We start from the raw sequence: 22,768 nt of genomic DNA on the forward strand, positions 1-22,768 counted from the left end.
GATCATGGACGACCACAAACAGTTATGCACTACTACTATATTAGGATTTTAAGGGGTGGATGTTTCCACGAGGCCCGCCGCACACCGAGCGATGTTGCCGAACGCAACTGAGCTGGACGATCATGAAAAATATAGCCAGCGACTCTCACTCACACACCAGATGATTGACCCGAACACACAGATAACCAACTCTCCGCAGCAGAAAAACTGCAACCCTTGGTGTTCTGATCAAGAAAAGTTTTGAGACGCCACATGTATGTTTTTATGGAACCGGAAACAACATGGCGCGATTGTCAAGGTAAAAGCAAATTGCCCTGGCCTCTGCATATATATTATAATAATGCAAATACGACTCTCCATGCTTTGCTTTTTAGACCCAGGTACAAATGAAATTTTAATATACTAATTAACACTTCCTTGGCATATGCGCTTCGTTGGCATATGGTCAGCCTTCTACAACAATGAATAACATTAATATTATTTATATCTATTATTATTATCCTTAATGTATTTATAACACATTATCTAAGAAAAATGATATCTTTACCATTGTACGTGCAAGTGCATGAGCACGCGTACACGAACACACACACACACACAGATATGCAAATACATGCATCAGTGCACATTTTTACAATGTCAAACAATCCATTTACTGTAGCTATCGTCTATTCAATTGGGGTAATTACCCAGAGACTATTAAGTTGTTACTGTCTGTATCATCACAACTGTAATTATGGCCAAGCATGTGCAATTCCACTTGGCTCTCACTTCCATTGGAATGTGATGACGCAAAGCGTGCCGAGGATGATAAAGCATGGTGGTGTATAGAATATTGATTGACAGAAAGTATGAGCGTGGAGAGAGGATAAAGAAGGATGGGGAGTGTTCTCACGGGGGCCTGTAAGACTCTTATAAACATATCTCATAATCAATGGCACAACATCAGACGATCCATCTTTTCTGGCCTGTAAACGGTTGACATTTTCCTTTTATCAAAGCTGTGAGATGAAACAGTGTTTTAATGATGACATGCGATGATCAATGACGCCACTGTACTCGGGAGGAGGCTTCTTTATTAACACGGGCCTTTGTCCCGTTTCAGAGCAATTTCTTTGTGTTTACGAGATGATATGGGAATGAATGGGTCTCTGATGGCCAGAGTAGAACACGTTCCTTCTATTGTCCCCATGATTGTAACGCAGAATTGTTGTGGGGCAGTGGGAAACAGGAACAGATTTGAAGTGAATGTAAAAAAAGTCTCTATTGTGACAGACGTGAGGATCCTGTGGGGTCCTATATACAACACATTGCTTTCTGGTGAGAATAGTAGGAATGTCATTTGTGCGCCACCAACGTGTCCGCAGTGCATTTTCTTTATCCCATGTCTTGTTTTTTTTCTATGATGCCGTGTTTTTGTTTGTGAGATCATGTTGACAATATATGTTGGTCTTTAGATAGGAAGTTGACAGGCTGCATTTAAATGTTAAAAAAAAATAGCGTTTTTTTGGTTGTTGTTTTTCTTTTTTTTTTATAGAGGAAGAGATTAAGTGGGATTCACCAGACTACATGTTGGAAGGTAAATGTCAAGTAAACCACATAGGATGGTTTCATCTTCATTGTTGGGGTGAGTGGAATGATGTGGGAGACCAGAAAGCTTGGCAATCTGAAGATGATGCAGTTAAACAGGGGTGAAATTTGGTTGGACACAAGCAAACATGTGGAAAACATAAACATTCACTGGTTATCTTTTGAGTGTCTCTGTATTCCCAAAAGCTCTACATCTGGCATTTGGCGTAGCTTAACGTCGTCCAAGCTTAAGCCATTCAACACTTATACACAATCTTCCGCTCTCTCTTCACAGGGGAGGGGGCTTTTAGCAGCAGAATAGTTGCTTTACTGTTTTCCCATATAATTTCCTCTTCCCAATTACATAAATATAAATCAAAATAATGGATCTTTGCACTTAATTTGCACTGCATTTCGACCCCCTGCCCGGTGGTGACTCAGGTGGATATGAGAATAAATAGAATCCCTCGTTTATGACATCAGTTGAAATTCACATGTGCCTCTTAAATCTCAAATGGGGTTTTATGTTAGTTAGAGAAATCACTCTAAATGGTTATTCAGTCAGCGATGTAAAGGAGAAACAATCTTCTCCTTTTGCCTTTTGTCACACTTTTATTTCATTTCTTCTTCTCGCCAGCTGTGTTTTTACCCTGTCGATCTGTTGCCAACCTGCCCGCTTCCCCCTCTGCTCTCTAAAGTGAATCTCATACACTCATTCTTTCACCCCGATTTCTCTCTGTGACTAATGCATTGCCTTGTTTTATTTTCTCTTTTATCGAGAAAAGGACTCCATTCTCTGCCTGAAAGCTTTGTGGGGTCCTAAATGCTAAATGGCATTCTGTCTCTGCCAGGCGCCTGCTTAGTGCTGGTCTCCTTGGTGATGAGACCGATCAGGCGGTTCTGTACCAGACAGCGAGCAGTCTGTGTTTGTGGGTGTGTGCAATTCAGTTACTGTATGGTAGATTTGTGTGCGTGCGTGTGCGTGTGACTTTTATATAGATATTCATATATTTTAGGTAGGACAAGGTGTTATGCTGGTCATGTTTTCATGGCTCATTAGCATTTGAATGTATTATGTTTCCCGTCAGCAGGTCCCTGCCAAACAAGCAAGGCCTTGTTCTCTCCGCCAGGGACTTGAGCGGGTAGCAACGGCCGGGGCCCAACGTGGTATTGCTCTACGTTGGCATAATTCATCTCAGCAACCACTGCTGTTGGCCTCTGAAGAATTCTGTCCATCTGTGCTGGCATAATCAACAAGAATCAGATTCTCAGGAATGGAAATGGGAAACTTCACAATAGGGGTGGGCGATATACAGTATATCACCTTCGATATTATCGCGAACGTTGCTTTCACGATGTGCGATTTTACATTATCGAGTATTCGTACGGTCTCCAAAAGAAAATAACCAAACAGGTCCATGGACGACATAAGAGGGAAAGGAGGAAGTGCATAAAGTCCTCATTTGCCAAATCAGCGGGCATGATTCAGTCACGTGACTCAAAATAAACTCTCGCTCTCGAACTAGTGGCTAGCTAGTGGTAGTAGCCGAGCAATCTTTTCAGCAGTTTAGCAGTGTAACAAGTGGGTGATTTGAAACAATGGCCCGCAATGGAACGCATGTAGTCTATAGTTTTTTTTGTTGGCACTGTAAAAATAGTAAACAAGAGCTATTGTTTTGAAACAATGTGTCTATCAATAAAAGTTCTGGAAAGCAAGTAGAGATTGACATCTTTTTTTATTATTATTATTATTTTTAGGATATTGTGAAATTATCGTTAGCGTAAAATAAAAAAAAATAAAAAAAATCAAGATATTTTTATTTGCCCATATCGCCCACCCCTACATCACTACATTTGATTATTACTCGTTATACAGCAGATTAATAGAAGTACAACATCCTCAGAAATGCAAATGTCCTAGTTCATAGGAGACACCTTCAGATTGTGTTAAAAGGGGAGTTTGCGGTGTTAAAACTGCTAGCAAGGTATGAACGTAGCCTCAGGTCACTAATCCCTCCCCCCTTGAAACTCCAACCAAAGCCACACCCCTCACTCATGTGCACAAGCGCGATTCTCGTTCTAAATAGTCACCAGGGAGCGCATGTCCAGCTTCGACAAAATAGCAATACTAAGCTAGCATTAGCGCTGTAAACTACCTGACGTCAGGCACAACTGCTACATTGGTAGCATGACTAATTCGTGATGGACTCTTACTAGAGCACTAAATGGTATCATCATCTTCTTGTTGCTCAAGTGTTTTGCAGAATTTGATGACATTGCTTCTGTAATTTATTGCTTTAAAGTATGAGGAATGATGCTGTATTTTGTAGCTGGACATATTTGCTGTTGTAGATATTTATAGTGATGATTACGTCTGTCGGTGGTGCATAAATAGAGTCTAGGATAATCAAAAATATTTACTGTTGGCTAATAATAATGTTTTATATTCTTCCTTTGAGACTGCAGTCTGGTGACGGTTCTCAGAATCAGAATCATCTTTATTAGCCAAGTATGTCCAAAACACACAAGGAATTTGTCTCCGGTAGTTAAAGCCGCTCTAGTACAACAGACAGTCAATTTACAGAACACTTTGGAGACATAAAGACATTGACAAAAAACAATTGTGCAAAAAGATGCAGAGTCCTCCAGCACTTAGAGCAGTTGGAATGACTAATATTGCAATAGTCCAGTGCAATGACCATTGTGCAAAGGGCGCTGAGACTTCAAGGAGTGTATGCGGTTTAAAGTGACGAGTAGTGCGATCATCTGGGACAATGTTGGTTGTGCAAATGTTACAGATACTCCTCAATCAGTGTGCAAATGGAGCAGATGCTACTCTGGCATGAGTGGCCAGTATATGCAAATAGTGCAGCATGGCGAGACAACTACAGTGAGTGCACGAGTAATACATAATTGGCCCCACAGAAATGTGACAACGAACTCAAGTCAAAAAATTGTCAGCTTGTTGCAATGGAATTATAGGTTATGTGTTTAAGAAGTTGATCGCAAGAGGGAAGAAGCTATTGGAATGTCTACTAGTTCGAGTTTGCATTGATCGGTAGCGCCTACCTGAGGGAAGGAGCTGGAAGAGCTGGTGACCGGGGTGGGGAGGGTCCGAAAGGATTTTGCACGCCCTTGTCTTAGTTCTGGCAGCGTGCAAGTCCTCAAGCAGTTTTGATTGTCCGTTGCAGTCGGAGTTTGTCCTTTTTTGTAGGAGCACCAAACCAGACTGCGATGGAAGAGCACAGGACTGATTCGATGACCGCTGTGTAGAACTGTCTCAGCAGCTCTGGTGGCAGGCCGTGCTTTCTTAGAAGCCGCAGGAAGTACATCCTCTTCTGGGCCTTTTTGAGGACAGAGTTGATGTTGGTCGCCCACTTCAGGCCCTGAGAGATTGTAATTCCCAGGAACTTGAAGGTCTCGACGGTTGACACAAGGTAGCTGGACAACGTGAGGGGCAGCTGTGGCGAAGGATGCCTCCTGAAGTCCACGATCATCTCTACAGTCTTCAGCATGTTCAGCTCCAGGTTGTGTCGGCCGCACCACAGCTCCAGCCGCTCCGCTTCCTGTCGATATGCAGACTCGTCACCGTCCTTGATGAGGCCGATGACAGTGGTGTCATCTGCAAATTTCAGAAGTTTGACAGTCGGGTGCGCTGAGGTGCAGTCGTTCGTGTAGAGGGAGAAGAGCAGCGGAGAGAGGACACAACCTTGGGGCGCCCCAGTGCTGATGCTGCGTGAGGATGAGGTGGCCTCCCCCAGCCTGACCTGCTGTGTCCTGCCCGTCAGGAAGCTGTAAATCCACTGGCAGATGGCAGGTGAGACGCTGAGCTGGAGAAGATTGGTTGGAAGGAGTTCAGAGATGATGGTGTTGAACGCTGAGCTGAAGTCCACGAACAGGATCCTCGCGTAGGTCCTTGCACTGTCGAGGTGTTCCAGGATGAAGTGCAGTCCCATGTTGACTGATCATCCACAGACCTGTTCGCTTGGTAGGCAAACTGCAGGGGGTCCAGCAGGGGACCTGTGACACTCTTGAGGTGGTCCAGCACAAGACGTTCAAAGGACTTCATGACCACAGATGTCAAAGCGACAGGCCTGTAGTCATTCAGACCCGAGATTGCAGGTTTCTTGGGGACTGGAATGATGGTGGAGCGTTTGAAACAGGATGGAACTTCGCACATTTCCAAAGATCTATTGAAGATCTGAGTGAAGACTGGAGCGAGCTCGTCCGCGCAGACTTTGAGGCAGGATGGGGACACATGGTCCGGCCCTGCCGCTTTGTTAATCTTCTGTTGTTTGAAGATGCGTCTCACATCCTGTTCATGGATGGTTAACGCAGAAGTCAGAGGTGTGGTTGTGGTCGCGGGTGCGGCCGGGTGGGTGTGTGGTGTGAAACTGTCCTTTTCACCTGGACTTTAACCTGGACTATAAAACTACATTGAGTCATAACATAAAGTATTTATTTCAAAGTACTGTTCACTGGCATTTCTGTAGGAACATTGAACTGTAGCCGGTTTTACATGCAGACTTTTTTTGAAGATCTATGGTCAATTGTTTAAATGTGACATAATTTATTCCGATCTGGTGTAAAAACATCTCTGTTGCAGACCAACTCTGGTAGGAAGCTGCCATGGTTTTAAGTGCGTACACAATGACCATACTGAGCATTTACATCATGATAGAGCCCAGCCCGACACCACTCCCGATTCACGGTTTACATGACAAAAGTTTACGTCTGATCGGTTTGGCAAGAAGGGATGTTCCACCACTATGAATCCGGATCAAATTCCATTCAGTTTTGGCTCATTTATTCCGATTGTAGTGTTTACATGCAGCTCGGTTTGGAGTTCTAACCTAATTTTAATCAGAATACCAGGCTCCATATAAACCCGGCTAATGAGTCAGAGGCAACAAAATGATACAATAATGTTGACCATCCTGGAGGCTCATTCTTTCTACATTTCAAGTCAAGTCAAGGCTATTTGTATTGCCCTTAATCACAATCAACATTTGGATCCAATCAAAGCCATGATCAGTGTGTAACATACAGTCGACCAAGGGTGTCAAATTCAAATTCACGGTGAGCCAAAATTAAAAATTGGGTCAACGTCACGGGACAAACTCAATATTTAATGAAAAATCACTGTGATGTGCATGTTTCCCTTCTCTGCAGAAATGTAGCGTTCAAGTTGATCATATGACAACAAACTTAAATTTTGCTGAAACACTGAATCTGGAATAAACAAACTTTAATATTATAAACACGAGAAATCAAATATGCGATAAAAGACGTCAGTGGTATTTGTTTGTTGTTTGGTATTTAAATAGAAAACATGAATTCTTCTGTCTCTCTCTCTTCTATTTATCTCCAACTACCTTCTTTTTTATGTAAATCTTTATTCAAAGGCCAACAACAAAACAACCCCCAAAAAATAAGAACGTCCTTCAATAAAAATCCAAACTTCAAACTATTAACAGTCCCTGCCTAGGAGTTGATAAAGGGCATTAGAAAAACAAAACATTAATTCAATTATGTTACATACTTTGTTACAGCCGCGTTGCTCCGCACACGACAAACAGGTCCGTCTTTTACTTTAGTGAACAGATAATCTGCCTCCCACCTGTCTTGGACGTGAACTGTTTTCCATCTTTCGTTTGGCCATTTTTGGGAAGGGGAAGTGTAAATTTCCTCGAGGAGACTGGTAGCATAGTTGATAACGACTGCAACAGAAAGGGAAGGGGCGCTCGCCGGTCTAGACTCATGGGCCAACACACTAGCAAAGCATTCTGGGATTTGTAATATTAGTGGCGCATGTGCTATATACTGGCGGACCAACTCTAATACACATTTGATATGGTCTTGCGGGCCAAATATAATTACATTGTGGGCCAAATTTGGCCCCCTGGCCTGAGTTTGACATATATGCAGTAGACTATTAAAACACTCATCAACATAACACGATACAATAAAGATCATGTTGTCCAAAGGTGATCTAAAGACTAACTCACAACTTATCCAAAAAGGGAGCGCTCTCAGATGTACCGACTACAGTCCCAGTTAGCCTTCGCCCTTATCATCATGTCAAAACATTCTATTTTACAAGCTCCCTACATCAGAGTTGGTTCTCCAAATGCTCTCAAGCTATTGATCTAGGTGACCGAGACTAAAACTTCAATACACAGCTAATGTGGTAGAGGTCAGCCATGTGCCTTATCTCACTGGGACCAATTTAGATGCCTTATGTGCTGCGCTGTAGGCTGTGTTTTAAGCGTGTGTGTGTGAGTTGATGCATAGACGTTTAGGTATGTTTGCTTGCATTGATATACTGTACAAATGCAGCACGTATAAATAAGCATCCTGTCCTGCATCGTGTAAGACCATATGTGAGTCAAAAATCCGCTAATGGTAGTATACCAATTAATAGTGGGTCCCCTTTAGAAATCAGTGATACAACCATTCGCACTCACATTCACACCTACGGGCAATTTAGAGTTGTCAATTAACCTACCATGCATGTTTTTGGGATGTGGGAGAAAACCGGAGTGCCCGGAGAAAACCCACGCAGGCACGGGGAGAACATGCAAACTCCACACAGGCGGGGCCAGGGATTGAACCCCTGTCCTCAGAACTATGAGGCCGACGCTCTAACCAGTCGGCCACCGTGATACATATCATAAGGAATAAAACACTATAAGCCTGCGGTGAGGTGTTTTGATCGTTCTTTTTATAGATGCAATCCTTCCCGTATGGCTCAGCAAAGTGCTCGTTGATAAGAAGAAATCCAGTCAAACCGGGGGTGCATCTTTTTAGTCTGGGTCTCAGTGAAGAACCTGGGCTTGTTGTTTGGTCCTCATCCATTTCTTAATAAATTTTCTAAACAGAGCTAATAGAACAGACAAAAGAGAGGAATACATGAATAATACCAGTTCAGGGTTTACCCCACCTCTCTCGCCCGGAATCAGCTGGGATCGGCTCCAGCACCGCAGCGAGCCTACTGACGATAAGCGGTATAGATAATGGATGTATAATAATATAAAAAAATAATTACACTCATTGGTACCACTGGTAACCAAATATTACAAATGAGTAATCTACAGTGCAGGTGTACTTGTCGTTGGGGCCTGTGAATTTACCATTAATTTTTCCTAAATCCTGTCATCGTATACAGTAGCATAACATCAAAATAAGCACCACATGAATACAAAAATTACAAAAACATATTTGAAGTATGCATCTTAAAAGATGCGTCATTAGCTTCTGCCTTGTCTAGCTTTAAAATGTAAAATGACCACATGATAAAAGCACGTTTATCCACCAGTCAGTGTTGCGGTTGCCTCTCATCGTGCCAGACTGAGCCACTCAAACAGCTCTTAGTTCCTTCACACTGATTCCAATTAAAGCATGACTTGTGATTAAAAGGGCAGCAGTCTGCTTGTTAATGCACATGCCATGTCTGAGTTTGTGCACTAATAAAGGGAGAATCATTGACGGTGTGCTTGTGAATGTTGTGTCGAATTATGTTTGTTGGATTTTGCTTCATTATGTTAGCCTTTTTTGTGGCCATGTGCGGATTATCCTCGCTGCAGATAAGTGTGTTTGTGTGTGCTCGTGTGATTTCATTATTTTGGCTTACTGGACATCAGGGTCAGTCACACACGAGGTTAATTGACCTCAGGAGACAATTCTCAGTTGCGATAATGTATGCCTGCCTTTTATATAATTATTTACCATTTGATTTAGATATGACATTCATTAGCATTGTGTAATGGCTCATTAATTTGTTAGTAAGACGTTTAAACACATAATTGCCACGGTTTCAACAAAAACTTCCAATATTAAAACATTAAGCATCTTAAGACGCCTTTTAAATAAGATTGTAAAACACTGACCACCTTCCTAGAATATTCAAAAAATATTAAGAATCTCATTTACAAAAATAAACTTTGAATGATCACATATTCAATAGTATCCCCTTGACATTTATATTCAGGGTTTTGCTCCTGAGCAGTACATTTGTTTATTTAGGTGGAGGTTAATGTTATATGAGCAATATTAAAAGGTCTGATCATCAAAGATTAAAAGTCTTTGTGCTGTAAACTAGGCTAGGACCCATGAGGATTGCAAGCTGTAATGTAAAACAAAGAAATCATTCTCCATTAAAGAAAACACATTTTAACACTAAAGTCACTACTGTAGCCTGCCTGGTAATAAGTTGTCGTTCCAATGACAGGAAGAGCGAATGATGAAAAATGATCACTGTAATAAAGTAATGAGGGGCTTGTGTTTGCGTTCTTTATTTGTTTTGGTAATTCTCAAGGACACGTTATGTGCACGTGTGTGTGTGCGTGAGTGTGTGTGTGTTTGGATGTTACATCCACCTGAGTCGGCACACAGTCTCACTCAGAGCCATTCACGCCTAAACAATCACACAAACTTCTAATGAAGCCTCTACGAAACAAACAACTTGATTAAGACTCAAGAGAGTTTGAGAATCAGGTGTGACCACCGTGGGTCATGAAACCATGTGTGAACGCATGCCAACAATGTGCTTATAACATTGCAGTGCAATTTGTTTTAAGAAACAGTCCGCCTCCTGAGGGAGTGTAATCCTTTGGCATGTTCCATCTCTAACTTTGCAAGCTCACTACCCAGTGATTGTCCTTTTGTTGAAAAGTGTAGCTTTGCCTCTGGGAAGAACATTTGTTATCCTTGAAGCGGCATTTCTTCTACTTCCACTGAGCCGTTTGTCTTTTGAAGCAAAACAAAACACAGGCAGCGCTGTGAGCTGTGAGGCAGAAAGAAACTAAACCAAACTGTATCATAAACTAAAAAAAAAAACAGTTTAAGTGCACTCGGTTATACTGAATGTCCGTAGAATTATGTACTAAGTGATCAACAAAGGAAAATTCTGTCTATTAGTTGCCTGTGAATATTCTAATTCATGCATGTCATTTCATTCTCAGGGCATTGAATCGTTTGCAACTCGACTGTTCTGTTTGTTTTAGAAGACGTTTCGCCTCTCATCCGAGCAGGCCTTATCGGTTCATACAACAAGGCTGATATTCTGACGCACGAGCCAGTGTTTGTGTGAGAGACTCAGCCGTTTATGCTCCAATTTAGAGGCATGTCTCGCACAACGTATGGAATCATTCTTTTGGAATGCGAAAAAGGGGGACAGCCATTAAGTCGTCTGGCCAGGAGGCCATTGTCTGTCGTTGGGTGGAAACTCCCTCATTGATATTCCATTCAATTTTAAAGTGGTCGGGGAGTTACATAACGGTCAAGGAGGCCATGCTGTTTGTTGGAGGCAGAATTATTGAGTTTCTTTGGAATGGATGAAAGGACGGCATTGTACAGTAAGTGGGAGGTAGGTGTCGTAAGCCCCCTTCTCCGTTAAGTGATGGTTTTTCCACCTTTGTCTATATGGCCTCTCTCACCCCTCTTTCAAACCATATGTCTTCCCTGTCCAAAATAGACAAGACATTTTTGTCCTCAAAAGAGTGCTGTTTCTCTTGGAGGCGCAGGTAGACAGTTGAGTCTTGACCGGAGATGTTTGCCCGTCTGTGTTGTGCCATGCGTCTGCTCAGTGGTTGCTTGGTTTCCCCAATGTATCTATCTCTGCATTCCTCACTGCACTTGACTGCATACACCAGATTGTGTTTCTGCGGATGTGGTGTCCGGTCTTTGGGGTGTACCAGCCTTTGTCTCAGGGTGTTACTGGGTTTGAAGTGTACCGGAATGTTGTGTTGATGGAAAATCCTTCCGAGTTTCTCAGACATACCCGATAGATACGGAATGACAATATTGTTGCATCTGTCACTCTTTTCTGTCTCATCCATCTTGCTCCTTGCCCTTCTGGAATTGGATGCGCTTTTCACAAATGACCAGCTGGGGTAACCCTCCCTCACGTGTCTGTGCTCTTTCTGTTTGGCCTGTGGACTGGTCAGAATGTTATCAGCTCTGTGTTGTAGGGTACTGATAACGCCCAGTTTGTGTTCCAGAGGGTGGTGTGAATCAAAAACTAAGTATTGGTCAATGTGTGGGGGTTTTCTGTAAACTCCAACATGGAGGCCCCTGTCGTCTCCTTTGTGGACATCATAGCCCAAAAAAGGCAACTTAATTGTCTTTGTCATCCTCATGTGTGAACTTGATGTTACTGTCCACTGAGTTAATGTGCTCGGTGAAGACTTGCACTTCTTGGCTTTTGATTTTTAACTGTGTCATCAACATATCTGTACCAATGACTTGAGTTGTTCCCTTAAAGGAGTTCAGCGCTCTCATTTTAAGTTGTTGGCCACATACTTAGCAATGTTATAGGTAACAGAGTTGATGCTGCTGTCAATGGGTCTGAGAGCTGCTCCTCCTTTGTGTATGTTTGTCTTCTGTGGGGCGGCACGGTGGATGACTGGTTAGAGTGTCAACCTCACAGTTCTGAGGACCGGGGTTCAATCCCCGGCCCCGCCTGTGTGGAGTTTGCATGTTCTCCCCGTGCCGGCGTGTGTTTTCTCCGGGCACTCCGGTTTCCTCCCACATCCCAAAAACATGCATTCATTGGAGACTCTAAAATTGCCCGTAGGTGTGACTGTGAGTGTGAATGGTTGTTTGTGCCCTGCGATTGGCTGGCAACCAGTTCAGGGTGTACCCCCCCTCCTGCCCGATGATAGCCGGGACCCTAGTGAGGAGAAGCGGCTCAGAAAATGGATGGATGGGTCTTCTGTCGATATAGCCGGCAATAAAGTCCAGACTTCTATTAGCCCATTGCAGTGGGACAATTAACAGAACCAGGTTTACAAACCCATCAACCAATTAAGATAAGAAGAAGGCTATGAAAGCATACAGAGAAGTGGACTCTGTCCGCTTCCAAAGGAAGCCGAGTGCACGTTGGTCCGCTTCAGCATTATTAGTCCACACAAGGCTAGATTTATACTGCAGGTCCAAGTGCACAATTATTTTATCTGTCAATTATCTGTCTATCAACCAGTACATTTCAAGTGACACATATCCAATATGTCCCTCCACAATAATCCATTGGCTGCCATTGGCAATGATTTTCCTTATTTAGAGCTCAATACTTACTGCTCATGTTGTATTTTGTGCTTACCTGTGTTGGTTGGGGAGAAGGGGATATGAAGATGTTTTTTATTTTGACGCCGTCACGCTCGTGTATCCAATCTGTCAGTTTATGATACACTTGCATTGATAGATTGCCGATACGTATCGTATTTTCATCCAGATTAGGACGAGGTCTGATTCTGAGTTGAAGAGTACCAATTCCATGCGTTCTTGCTCTTTATACTTCCATGATGCATATCTTGTTGTGCCAATTGAAAGCAAGAAATCAAACTCGTGTCACTTTGTAAACCTATTTTTCTTTTTTTAAAGGTACTGTATATACGGAATGTTACCCCTTAAGTTAAATTCAATTTAGTCTACCGTTAATATGTGATTTTATTTATTATTCTTGATTTAGTTTTAAATGTAAATCCAACAGTCACCCGCTTGTTTCCTAAGGGGAATATGCGGTTACTGGCTCACCAGTTATTTAATAACATTGCTGGGGAGGGACATATAATGTGTTTGTAGCTTTTGGATTGCTTTAGCTGTCTGTTTGTTGTTCTCAAATATAATATAATGTATAAGATGTATTTTTAGTCCTTATTTGGTTTTTCTGGATTTTTCTTCTTTGAATAATTACATGTTTCCATTTATATCTGTTCTCTTACAGTGGATTAATGCCTGGTACTTTGCAGGTATTTGGTTGGTATGCACAGAGGCAGATGTAGGGAAGTGAGCACAAACATGACAGACAAAGAACAACTGATATGTGGCAGAAAGAAAGGTCAAAACACAGCTTGGAGAATTGCAAGGTTGTTTGCGACGTCAAATAATGATGCATGGCTTTCACCATATTTTTCCACCTGGTGGTTGGTGGTGGGGTGGGTGTTGTTTTGGGGGATGAAAAGGTGTGGGGCTTTATAGGAGTAGGTGTAGCTACATTTATTTGCTGTCTTGGTCGCCATGGAAACTGACATGAGGGAATGCCAGGAGCTTGGCAGTTGCAACCAATTTGAGTGCGGTTAATGGGTCCAAATTTTCTGTAAAGTGCTTCTGAGGCTAGATTATACCCAACCTGGATATTGGGGTTGACTTTTCACGTAACCAGCCTGTTTTACAGAAACAGAAAGCATATGAATGGCACCCCCAAAGGAAAAGAAATAGCACGTTGCTCACTACACGAATAAATGTTTATTTGAGTTTTTTTTGTACCTGGTTGACACTTACTCAATGAACTTCAGGACCAGTCATCATTTGAAAAGGGATGTGGGCATTCCGATGTGAGGACAGATGTACAGTAATGAACCATCACCGCCATTGTTGATTTCACCCTTGTTCCCGCTAATTTCTCCTGCTCACTTATGTTTGCCACAGTTTACATTTTTTTTCTTCATTTGTGCTGTAAACATTTTTGAAGAGCACTATATTAACTCATTACGTTTTAAATTGGCAACGTTTTTAAATGTGGCGCATGCCCTGTTTTCCTTCCGTTCCTCTCCCATGAGCCTTTGCTCCAGCTGCCAGCTGGCAGACCTTTTTAAATTGAGGTCAGGTCGGGCATCAATGCTTAACCACTGGAGAAACGATCGCTCCTCTCTGTTTCTTACTGTAGAACACTCGGGTCGTTCGTAGCAGGTAGTGTGAGGAGTCGGCCAGTGATGGCAGCATGAACAGCAGGATCAGCCATGCAAAGCGTCTGCCGCACCCCTCTGCCCCTTCACCACTCAGCTAGAAAATATGGAGGATGATTACTCTGCTGCGGCTTCTCCGTGACCTGTGATTTGTGAAGGGAATCCATTGAATTGACATTTAAACCAATGTTCAATGAGCCATCACTTGTGTCTGATAATGTCTATTGCAAATGACTACAGTGAGTTAAACAAGCGCAGCACTGTAGCTGAGTGGCTTGTATGTGTGCCTCACAGTTCTGAGGTTTGGGGTGTGAGTCTTGGTGTTGGCCTTCCTCTGTGGAGTTTACCTGTTCTCTCCTTTCGCCGGCTTCCTCCCACATTCTAAAGCCATGCATGTAGAGATGCAACCATTCATCAATAAATCGACAACTAATCGATTATCAAATTAATTGATAACTATTTGGACAATGGAGTCATTGTTTAGAGACATTGTTTAACTTAAAATCACATAAATATTCAGAATTTCCGCTACTCAACAGCAAATATTAGGGACGTCCCGATCCAACTTTTTCACTTCCAATCTGATACCGACATTGCAGCCTTAAGTTTTGGTCGATACCAATATCGGTCCGATCCACTTAGAAAAGGCTTGATCAAATGCTATTTCTCAAACAGAGAACAATAATCAGCAGCAGCAGGTATGAGAAAAATGAACCCATTTATTGGTTACTTAAAGTAACTGCTGTGCACGTCTTGACCTCTGAGGGGCAGTGTGGTTTACCCAATGAGATACACACATGCAAGTAACCAAGAAAGTAGAAGTCACGATCAAATATTGTGATTATAACTTGTTTTTTGCTGAATTTGAAGAATACATGCCATTGAGTATTGTTATCAGAATCAGAATCATCTTTATTTGCCAAGTATGTCCAAAACACACAAGGAATTTGTCTCCGGTAGTTGGAGCCGCTCTAGTACAACAACAGACAATTTACAGAACACTTTGGAGACATAAAGACATTGACAAAAAAACAATTGTGCAAAAAGATGCAGAGTCCTCTAGCACTTAGAGCAGTTCGAATGACTAATATTGCAATAGTCTGGTGCAATGACCATTGTGCAAAGGGCGCTGAGACTTCAAGGAGTGTATGCGGTTTAAAGTGACGAGTATTGCGATCATCTGGAACAATGATGGTTGTGCAAATGTTACAGATACTCCTCAATCAGTGTGCAAATGGAGCAGATGCTACTCTGGCATGAGTGGCCAGTATATGCAAATACTACAGCATGGTGAGACAACTACAGTGAGTGCACGAGTAATACATAATTGGCCCCACAGAAATGTTACAACGAACTCAAGTCAAAAAATTGCCAGCTTGTTGTAATGGAATTATAGGTTAGGTGTTTAAGAAGTAGATCGCAAGAGGGAAGAAGCTGTTGGAATGTCTACTAGTTTTAGTTTGCATTGATCGGTAGCGCCTACCTGAGGGAAGGAGCTGGAAGAGCTGGTGACCGGGGCGCGGAGGGTCAGAGAGGATTTTGCACGCCCTTGTCTTAGTTCTGGCAGCGTGGAAGTCCTCAATGGTGGGTAGGAGGGTACTGACATTCCTTTCAGCAGTTTTGATTGTCCGTTGCAGTCGGAGTTTGTCCTTTTTTGTAGCAGCACCAAACCAGACTGTGATGGAAGAACACAGGACTGATTCGATGACTGCTGTGCAGAACTGTCTAAGCAGCTCCGGTGGCAGGCCGTGCTTTCTCAGAAGCCGCAGGAAGTATATCCTCTGCTGGGCCTTTTTGAGGACGGAGTTGATGTTGGTCGCCCACTTCAGGTCCTGAGAGATTGTAATTCCCAGGAACTTGAAGGTCTCGACGGTTGACACAAGGCAGCTGGACAACGTGAGGGGCAGCTGTGGCAAAGGATGCCTCCTGAAGTCCACGATCATCTCTACGGTCTTGAGCGTGTTCAGCTCCAGGTTGTGTCGGCCGCACCACAGCTCCAGCCGCTCCGCTTCCTGTCGATATGCAGACTCGTCACCGTCCTTGATGAGGCTGATGACAGTGGTGTCATCTGCAAACTTCAGGAGTTTGACAGTCGCGTTCGCTGAGGTGCAGTCGTTCGTGTAGAGAGAGAAGAGCAGCGGAGAGAGGACACAACCTTGGGGCGCCCCAGTGCTGATGCTGCGTGTGGATGAGGTGGCCTCCCCCAGCCTGACCTGCTGTGTCCTGCCCGTCAGAAAGCTGTAAATCCACTGGCAGTTGGCAGGTGAGACGCTGAGCTGGAGAAGCTTGGTTGAAAGGAGTTCAGGGATGATGGTGTTGAACGCTGAGCTGAAGTCCACGAACAGGATCCTCGCGTAGGTCCCTGCACTGTCGAGGTGTTCTAGGATGAAGTGCAGTCCCATGTTGACTGCATCATCCGCAGACCTGTTCGCTTGGTAGGCAAACTGCAGGGGGTCCAGCAGGGGACCTGTGACACTCTTGAGGTGGTCCAGCACGAGACGTTCAAAGGACTTCATGACCACAGATGTCAAAGCGACAGGCCTGTAGTCATTCAGACCCAAGATTGCAGGTTTCTTGGGGACTGGAATGATGGTGGAGCGTTTGAAACAGGATGGAACTTCGCACATTTCCAAAGATCTGTTGAAGATCTGAGTGAAGACTGGAGCGAGCTGGTCCGCGCAGACTCTGAGGCAGGATGGGGACACATGGTCCGGGCCTGCCGCTTTGTTAATCTTCTGTTGTTTGAAGATGCGTCTCACATCCTGTTCATGGATGGTTAACGCAGAAGTCAGAGGTGTGGTTGTGGTCGCGGGTGCGGCCGGGTGGGTGTGTGGAGTGAAACTGTCCTTTTCAAATCTGCAGTAGAAGGTATTCAAGTCGTTGGCTAGTGTGCTATTGTTCTCACCTTGGGGGGATCGTCGCTTGTAATTAGTCAGCGATTGGAATGCATGCCAGACTGATTTAGAGTCGTTTGCGCTAAACTGTTTTTCCAACTTTGCTGCATAGATCCTCTTTGCAATATTAATTTCTTTAGTCAGCTGGTTTATAGCTCGATTATACAGGGCCCTGTCCCCGCTCTGATATGCGTCCTCCTTAGCTTGGCGAAGCTGCTTAAGTTTAGCAGTGAACCACGGCTTGTTGTTGTTGAATGTGCGACATGATTTTGTTGGTACACAAACCTCTTCACAGAAACTGATATAGGATGTGACAGTGTCCGTATATTCATCCAGGCTGCCAGCTGAATTTTCAAAGACACTCCAGTCTGTGCACTTTGAACTTTGAAGTTCCATCTTGGCTTCATTGGGCCACTTTTTGACTGTTTTCACTGTAGGCTTCGCACATTTAAGTTCTTGCCTGTACGTCGGTATTAAGTGAATGAAGCAGTGATCAGACGAGCCCAGGGCTGCACGAGGTATAGCACGGTATGCGTTTTTTACCGTAGTGTAGCAGTGGTCTAAAGTATTATTTTCCCTGGTAGGACGGTCGATGTGCTGCTTGTATTCAGGGAGTTCGTGGTTGAGTTTAGCTTTGTTAAAGTCCCCGAGAATAATGAGGGGTGAGTCCGGGTGTTTTTTTTTCAATTTCGTTGACTTGTTCGGCGAGCGTTAGCAATGCGGCCTTCGTGTTAGCTTGAGGCGTAATATAGACTCCAACCAGTATGAACGATGCAAACTCACGTGGCGAGTAGAATGGTTTACAGTTTAAGAATAGCGACTCCAAATGCGGGCTGCAGTGTGTGCTGAGCACCGTGAGGTCCGTACACCATTTTTCGTTGATATGGAGGCATATCCTGCCGCCCTTTGTTTTATATTGCCTGTTTGTGTTTATACAGCATTTATGTACCAATATTCATTATTTTGAAAGAGCTGTGCTGATAGTCACTGATGGTGTAGTGGTACACTCACCTGACTTTCGTGCAGGCAGCGTGGGTTCAGTTCCCACTCAGTGACGGTGTGAATGTGAGTGCGAATGGTTGTCCGTGTCTATATGTGCCCTGCGACTGACTGGCGACCAGTTCAGGGTGTAGTCGGCCTTTCGCCCGAACTCAGCTGGGATAGGCTTCAGTGTCCCGTGACCCTAAGCAGGATAAGTGGTGGAAATGGATGGAGATGTGCTGCGAATTCAATGTTAATTTTCGTTAGCTCGTCAGTAGTATTTTTTATTCGCTAGCTTTGAGCTAGCGAGTTTTGTGAACAAAAACAAAGAGAAATATTCAATAGGTGTAATTCTTTTGTTATGTCTGTTTGGTTTTACAGTGTACTTCAACTGGAGTATCAATAAACGACTTTAAGCAAGCATCATTCACTCTTACTCCTTGCTACTATGTTAGCACTTTAGCAACCTGTTGTTGTGACCACGTGGGCTCTTGGGGTCTCAATGCCATCCGGGCGCTGCTGGATGAAAATGCTGGAGCGGAGTGGGAATGGGTAGCTGGTATAAGAGTGGTAGAATCTGAGATTTTAGATCCAGTCCGATCCGTTTCTTGTTTTTTTACTGACATCGGACCGGATAGCAACAGGACACTCCGAGTAAATATTAGCAGATTTCTGCAGTCGTCCATGAAAAAAGACTGATTATCTTTGTCCATCCATCCATCCATTTTCTGAGCTGCTTCTCCTCACTAGGGTCGCGGGCGTGCTGGAGCCTATCCCAGCTGTCATCGGGCAGGAGGCGGGGTACACCCGAACTGGTTGCCAGCCAATCGCAGGGCACATACAAACAAACAACCATTCGCACTCACAGTCACACCTACGGGCAATTTAGAGTCTCCAATTAATGCATGTTTTTGGGATGTGGGAGGAAACCAGAGTGCCCGGAGAAAACCCACGCAGGCACAGGGAGAAGATGCAAACTCCACACAGGCGGGGCCGGGGATTGAACCCGGGTCCTCAGAACTGTGAGGCTGACGCTCTAACCAGTCGGCCACCGTGCCGCCTGATTATCTTTGTGTTGATTCAAAATAAGACTTTTGCAAACATCTGATTTTACTTTGGAAAACAATGATCAACATTTGAGCTGATTTTCCACCATGGCACAGAACAATTTTTAAAAAATCTGATTCATCGATTCATCGGGGGGAAAAATAGACAGATTAATCGATTAAAATCAATTATATAAATAACCGTTAGTTACAGCCCTTTTATGCAAGTTTGGTTAAAGTTCATAAATTGGACATACGTGCCAAGCGATTGGCAGGTGACCAGCCCAGGCTGTACCCTGGCTCTTGGGATTGGCTCCAGCTCACTGGTGACCCTAATGAGGATATGCAATATAGAAACTGGATTGATGAATAGTTAAATGAGTACTGGTTAATTATCCCTGTATGAAGAATAGGCATGATTCTGCCCCATTATCCATTTTAATGCCCGAGCAATGCCTTGCTTTCCCAGGGCTAACTGAAATACCTGTATAGACGGCTAGAAACACACACGCTTTTGAATAAAATGTATCTTTATTGCGGCCAGCATCCACATACAGAAAAGTAAATACAAGACACCCACTTTCTCAGTTGTTGTTGGTTGTTAGCGTGTTGTTTTGAGTGATGCGTACAAGCGTTGTGCAGTTTCCAATTTTTTAAAGTAAGACCTCCAAATATAAATGTGACCCTGACTACAACAATGTATTTAATATAAGCATACCAGGAACTGCATATTAAGTAATATAATTTTCCAATAACCTCCGATATCTGGTCTATGTACACTGCTGTCAGACACATTGGTGTATCCAAATGTTGCTTGCTGCCAATTTTAAAGACAGCTGCATTAATGATGATATTGACAACCTGACGGGCACAAATCAATGGTTGTACATCCAGCTACTATCTGATTTCATTAAAAAAAAGAGCGAGAGAGAGAGTTATTTTTATTTAGGGACTTGCTTGAGGGTGAAAGCATCTGTTTTGTATACAAAAAGTTGTGGTGAATTGCAGCCAGAGTATACTGATGGTCGAAATATAAACTGGCCAGGGAAATTCGATTTATACCTACAATAGTACAATTGCTGGATAGGCATTCATGCGCAGTAATTACTCTCTGCTGATTGCCAGCGAAGGATTGGATTAACTGTCCTTTGTCAGGACAGATAACTTGTCGATATCTTATACACACACGCAATTGTTTCCATCACTTGAGAGGACATTACTCTGACTCGCTCATGGAAAGTCATTCTAAACATTAGCATAATACATTACTTAATAATGCATCTAAGTTAACCTGGTAGAAAGGTTGACATCGAATGAATGGTAATGTACATACATGCTGGTTACTAACGATGACTTTAATCTTAATGTTAAACCCTCATCCTAAAATGTGATTATTTTCCGCGTATTCAGTGTACTTGCTTTTTATTGCCAGAAACGGTCTGATTCTATAAACATTCCTGAGCACAACTCAAACAACGGCACTCGGGCCTGAATAATGAACAATTAAAAGCAACACAACCCAAAATAAAATAAAATAGTGGTGACATGACTCAACAGGCAACTACGGAAGTGCAATGGTAAAGGATGCTGACAGTATCCAAGTATGCATGAGTTCTGCGGGGCAGCAGCTCACGTTGTTGATAGCTCTTTAATTTTCTGCAACATTCAACTGTGCCGTTGGCTCATGTTAATTTATATGCACATACAGTATTCACTCACTGGTCTGCACCCCGTATTGCATGCTGAGAGGTTGTTCCAATTTTGTTTCCCTTCCGTAATTAAAATGATCAAAATACTAATACACTACTTCACCCATAATAATGACAGTAGTAATAAATACTAAATTAATTCATCTCACACTATATTTTATCCTCTCATTTTACAGGTTCAAGGTTTGACATGCTCACTGGAAAAGGTAAAACACACACCGCACGCAGACACACACACACACACACACACACAGTTTGATAGAACACCACAGTGTTCCATTGTTTAGTTTTCTGCTTTTGCATTTCGTCATTATGGTAATACTGAACCTGCAGCTCATTTTGTGGCAGATTGAAGCTACTGGTTTTTATGTCTGCGGCCTTTCCTCCGTAGTATTTTAGTCCAGAATAATCCCGACCATCTGCTGTCCCTTTTTACTACATTTAGTACGTGCTCTGTAACTCCTTCTATCATGTACTGTTTATTTTCTCATCCAGTTCCTCTTTTGGGATGCATACTTTTCTCTTGATATACTATGGCCCTCCACTTTATACAACTCAATCTCAATCTGACATCTTTCTTGTCCTTCCTTCTCTTCTACTCCTCTCCATTTATAAAACCCTTGTTGTTTACATTCCGGGTGTCACTACACACTTTGCTTCTCTGCACATCCCTTTTATGCATCCTCCACGCAAACATTTTCCGCAGCATGTCAAATCCTAATCTTTGTTTCAAACACAAACGACACAAACTTTATCCACTGGGAAAATCCTTTCGTACACATTAGTAAGCGTGTAGGCTCCACATTATTCCCAGAAAAAATACTTATCAGGAGTGAGTTGCACCATCGGGATCCTGCTGAACGGAACTTTACCGTCACACAGTTCTTCTTGCATTTTGTGAATTTGTAATGTCCTTCCCAAAAAACTATATTGAAAAGTATTATTGGGTCAAGTAAGCAACGTGCTTGTATGTTTTATATATATATATATATATATATATATATATATATATATATATATATATATAGGATTTTCACAGGACAGAACAACTCATGCAAATAAAATGCACTGTGTAATTTAAATGTATTCCCTGCAACAGTAGTGCAATAGAACATTAAACATAAAACTCAGAAATGTGGACCACAATGCTCTGACCAACCTCCAAAAATCTGTAAAAATATAATATAGAGTATCCATCCATCCATTTTCTGAGCCGCTTCTCCTCACTGGGGTCGCGGGCGTGCTGGAGCCTATCCCAGCTATCATCGGGCAGGAGGCGGGGTACACCCTGAACTGGTTGCCAGCCAATCGCAGGGCACATACAAACAAACACCCGTTCGCACTAACATTCACACCGACGGGCAATTTAGAGTTTTCAATTAACCTACCATGCATGTTTTGGGGATGTGGGAGGAAACCAGAGTGCCCGGAGAAAACCCACGCAGGCACGGGGAGAACATGCAAACTCCACACAGGCGGGGCCAGGGATTGAACCCCTGTCCTCAGAACTGTGCGTCAGACGCTCTAACCAGTCGTCCACCGTACCGCCTAATATAGAGTATATTACATAAATAGTATGATTGCTGTTGTACATTTATTATCAAATCTGAGTCTGTGAGCATGTGTAAAACATAAAAAGCTATGAAAAAAAAGACATTTAGCTAGAATTTAGCAAGGCAAATGTTAGGTGTATATCAAATGACACGCCAACTATCACATACAACAGAGTACATGAAATACGGGACATCCACTGTGCGACTATATAATGATGACCAAAATACAGACAGCAATGACGTCATCATCTCCATGACGTCAGCCGTGTTTGGCACACAACTGGATTAACAATGAACGAATGGATAAGTGAGTGTGAAAAGAAGTCAGCC

The 22,768-nt window shown here is 43.0% G+C and overlaps 1 protein-coding gene across 4 annotated transcripts in view; it reads left to right on the plus strand.

Moving 5' to 3' along the window:
• Window positions 1-22,768, plus strand: part of igsf11 (immunoglobulin superfamily member 11) — a 94,851-nt gene that overhangs the window by 11,960 nt on the left and 60,123 nt on the right. For 2 of the 4 annotated variants that reach the window (XM_061681905.1, XM_061681907.1), the window contains exon 2: window positions 21,062-21,091. The exons of the other annotated variants lie outside the window; for them this stretch is intronic. In XM_061681905.1, the coding sequence (XP_061537889.1) occupies window positions 21,062-21,091 (30 nt within the window). The remainder of the gene's footprint in view (window positions 1-21,061; window positions 21,092-22,768) is intronic. 4 annotated transcript variants of the gene reach the window in all.

The sequence above is a fragment of the Phycodurus eques genome, chromosome 7 (assembly GCF_024500275.1).
Source record: "Phycodurus eques isolate BA_2022a chromosome 7, UOR_Pequ_1.1, whole genome shotgun sequence".
NCBI lineage: Eukaryota > Metazoa > Chordata > Actinopteri > Syngnathiformes > Syngnathidae > Phycodurus > Phycodurus eques.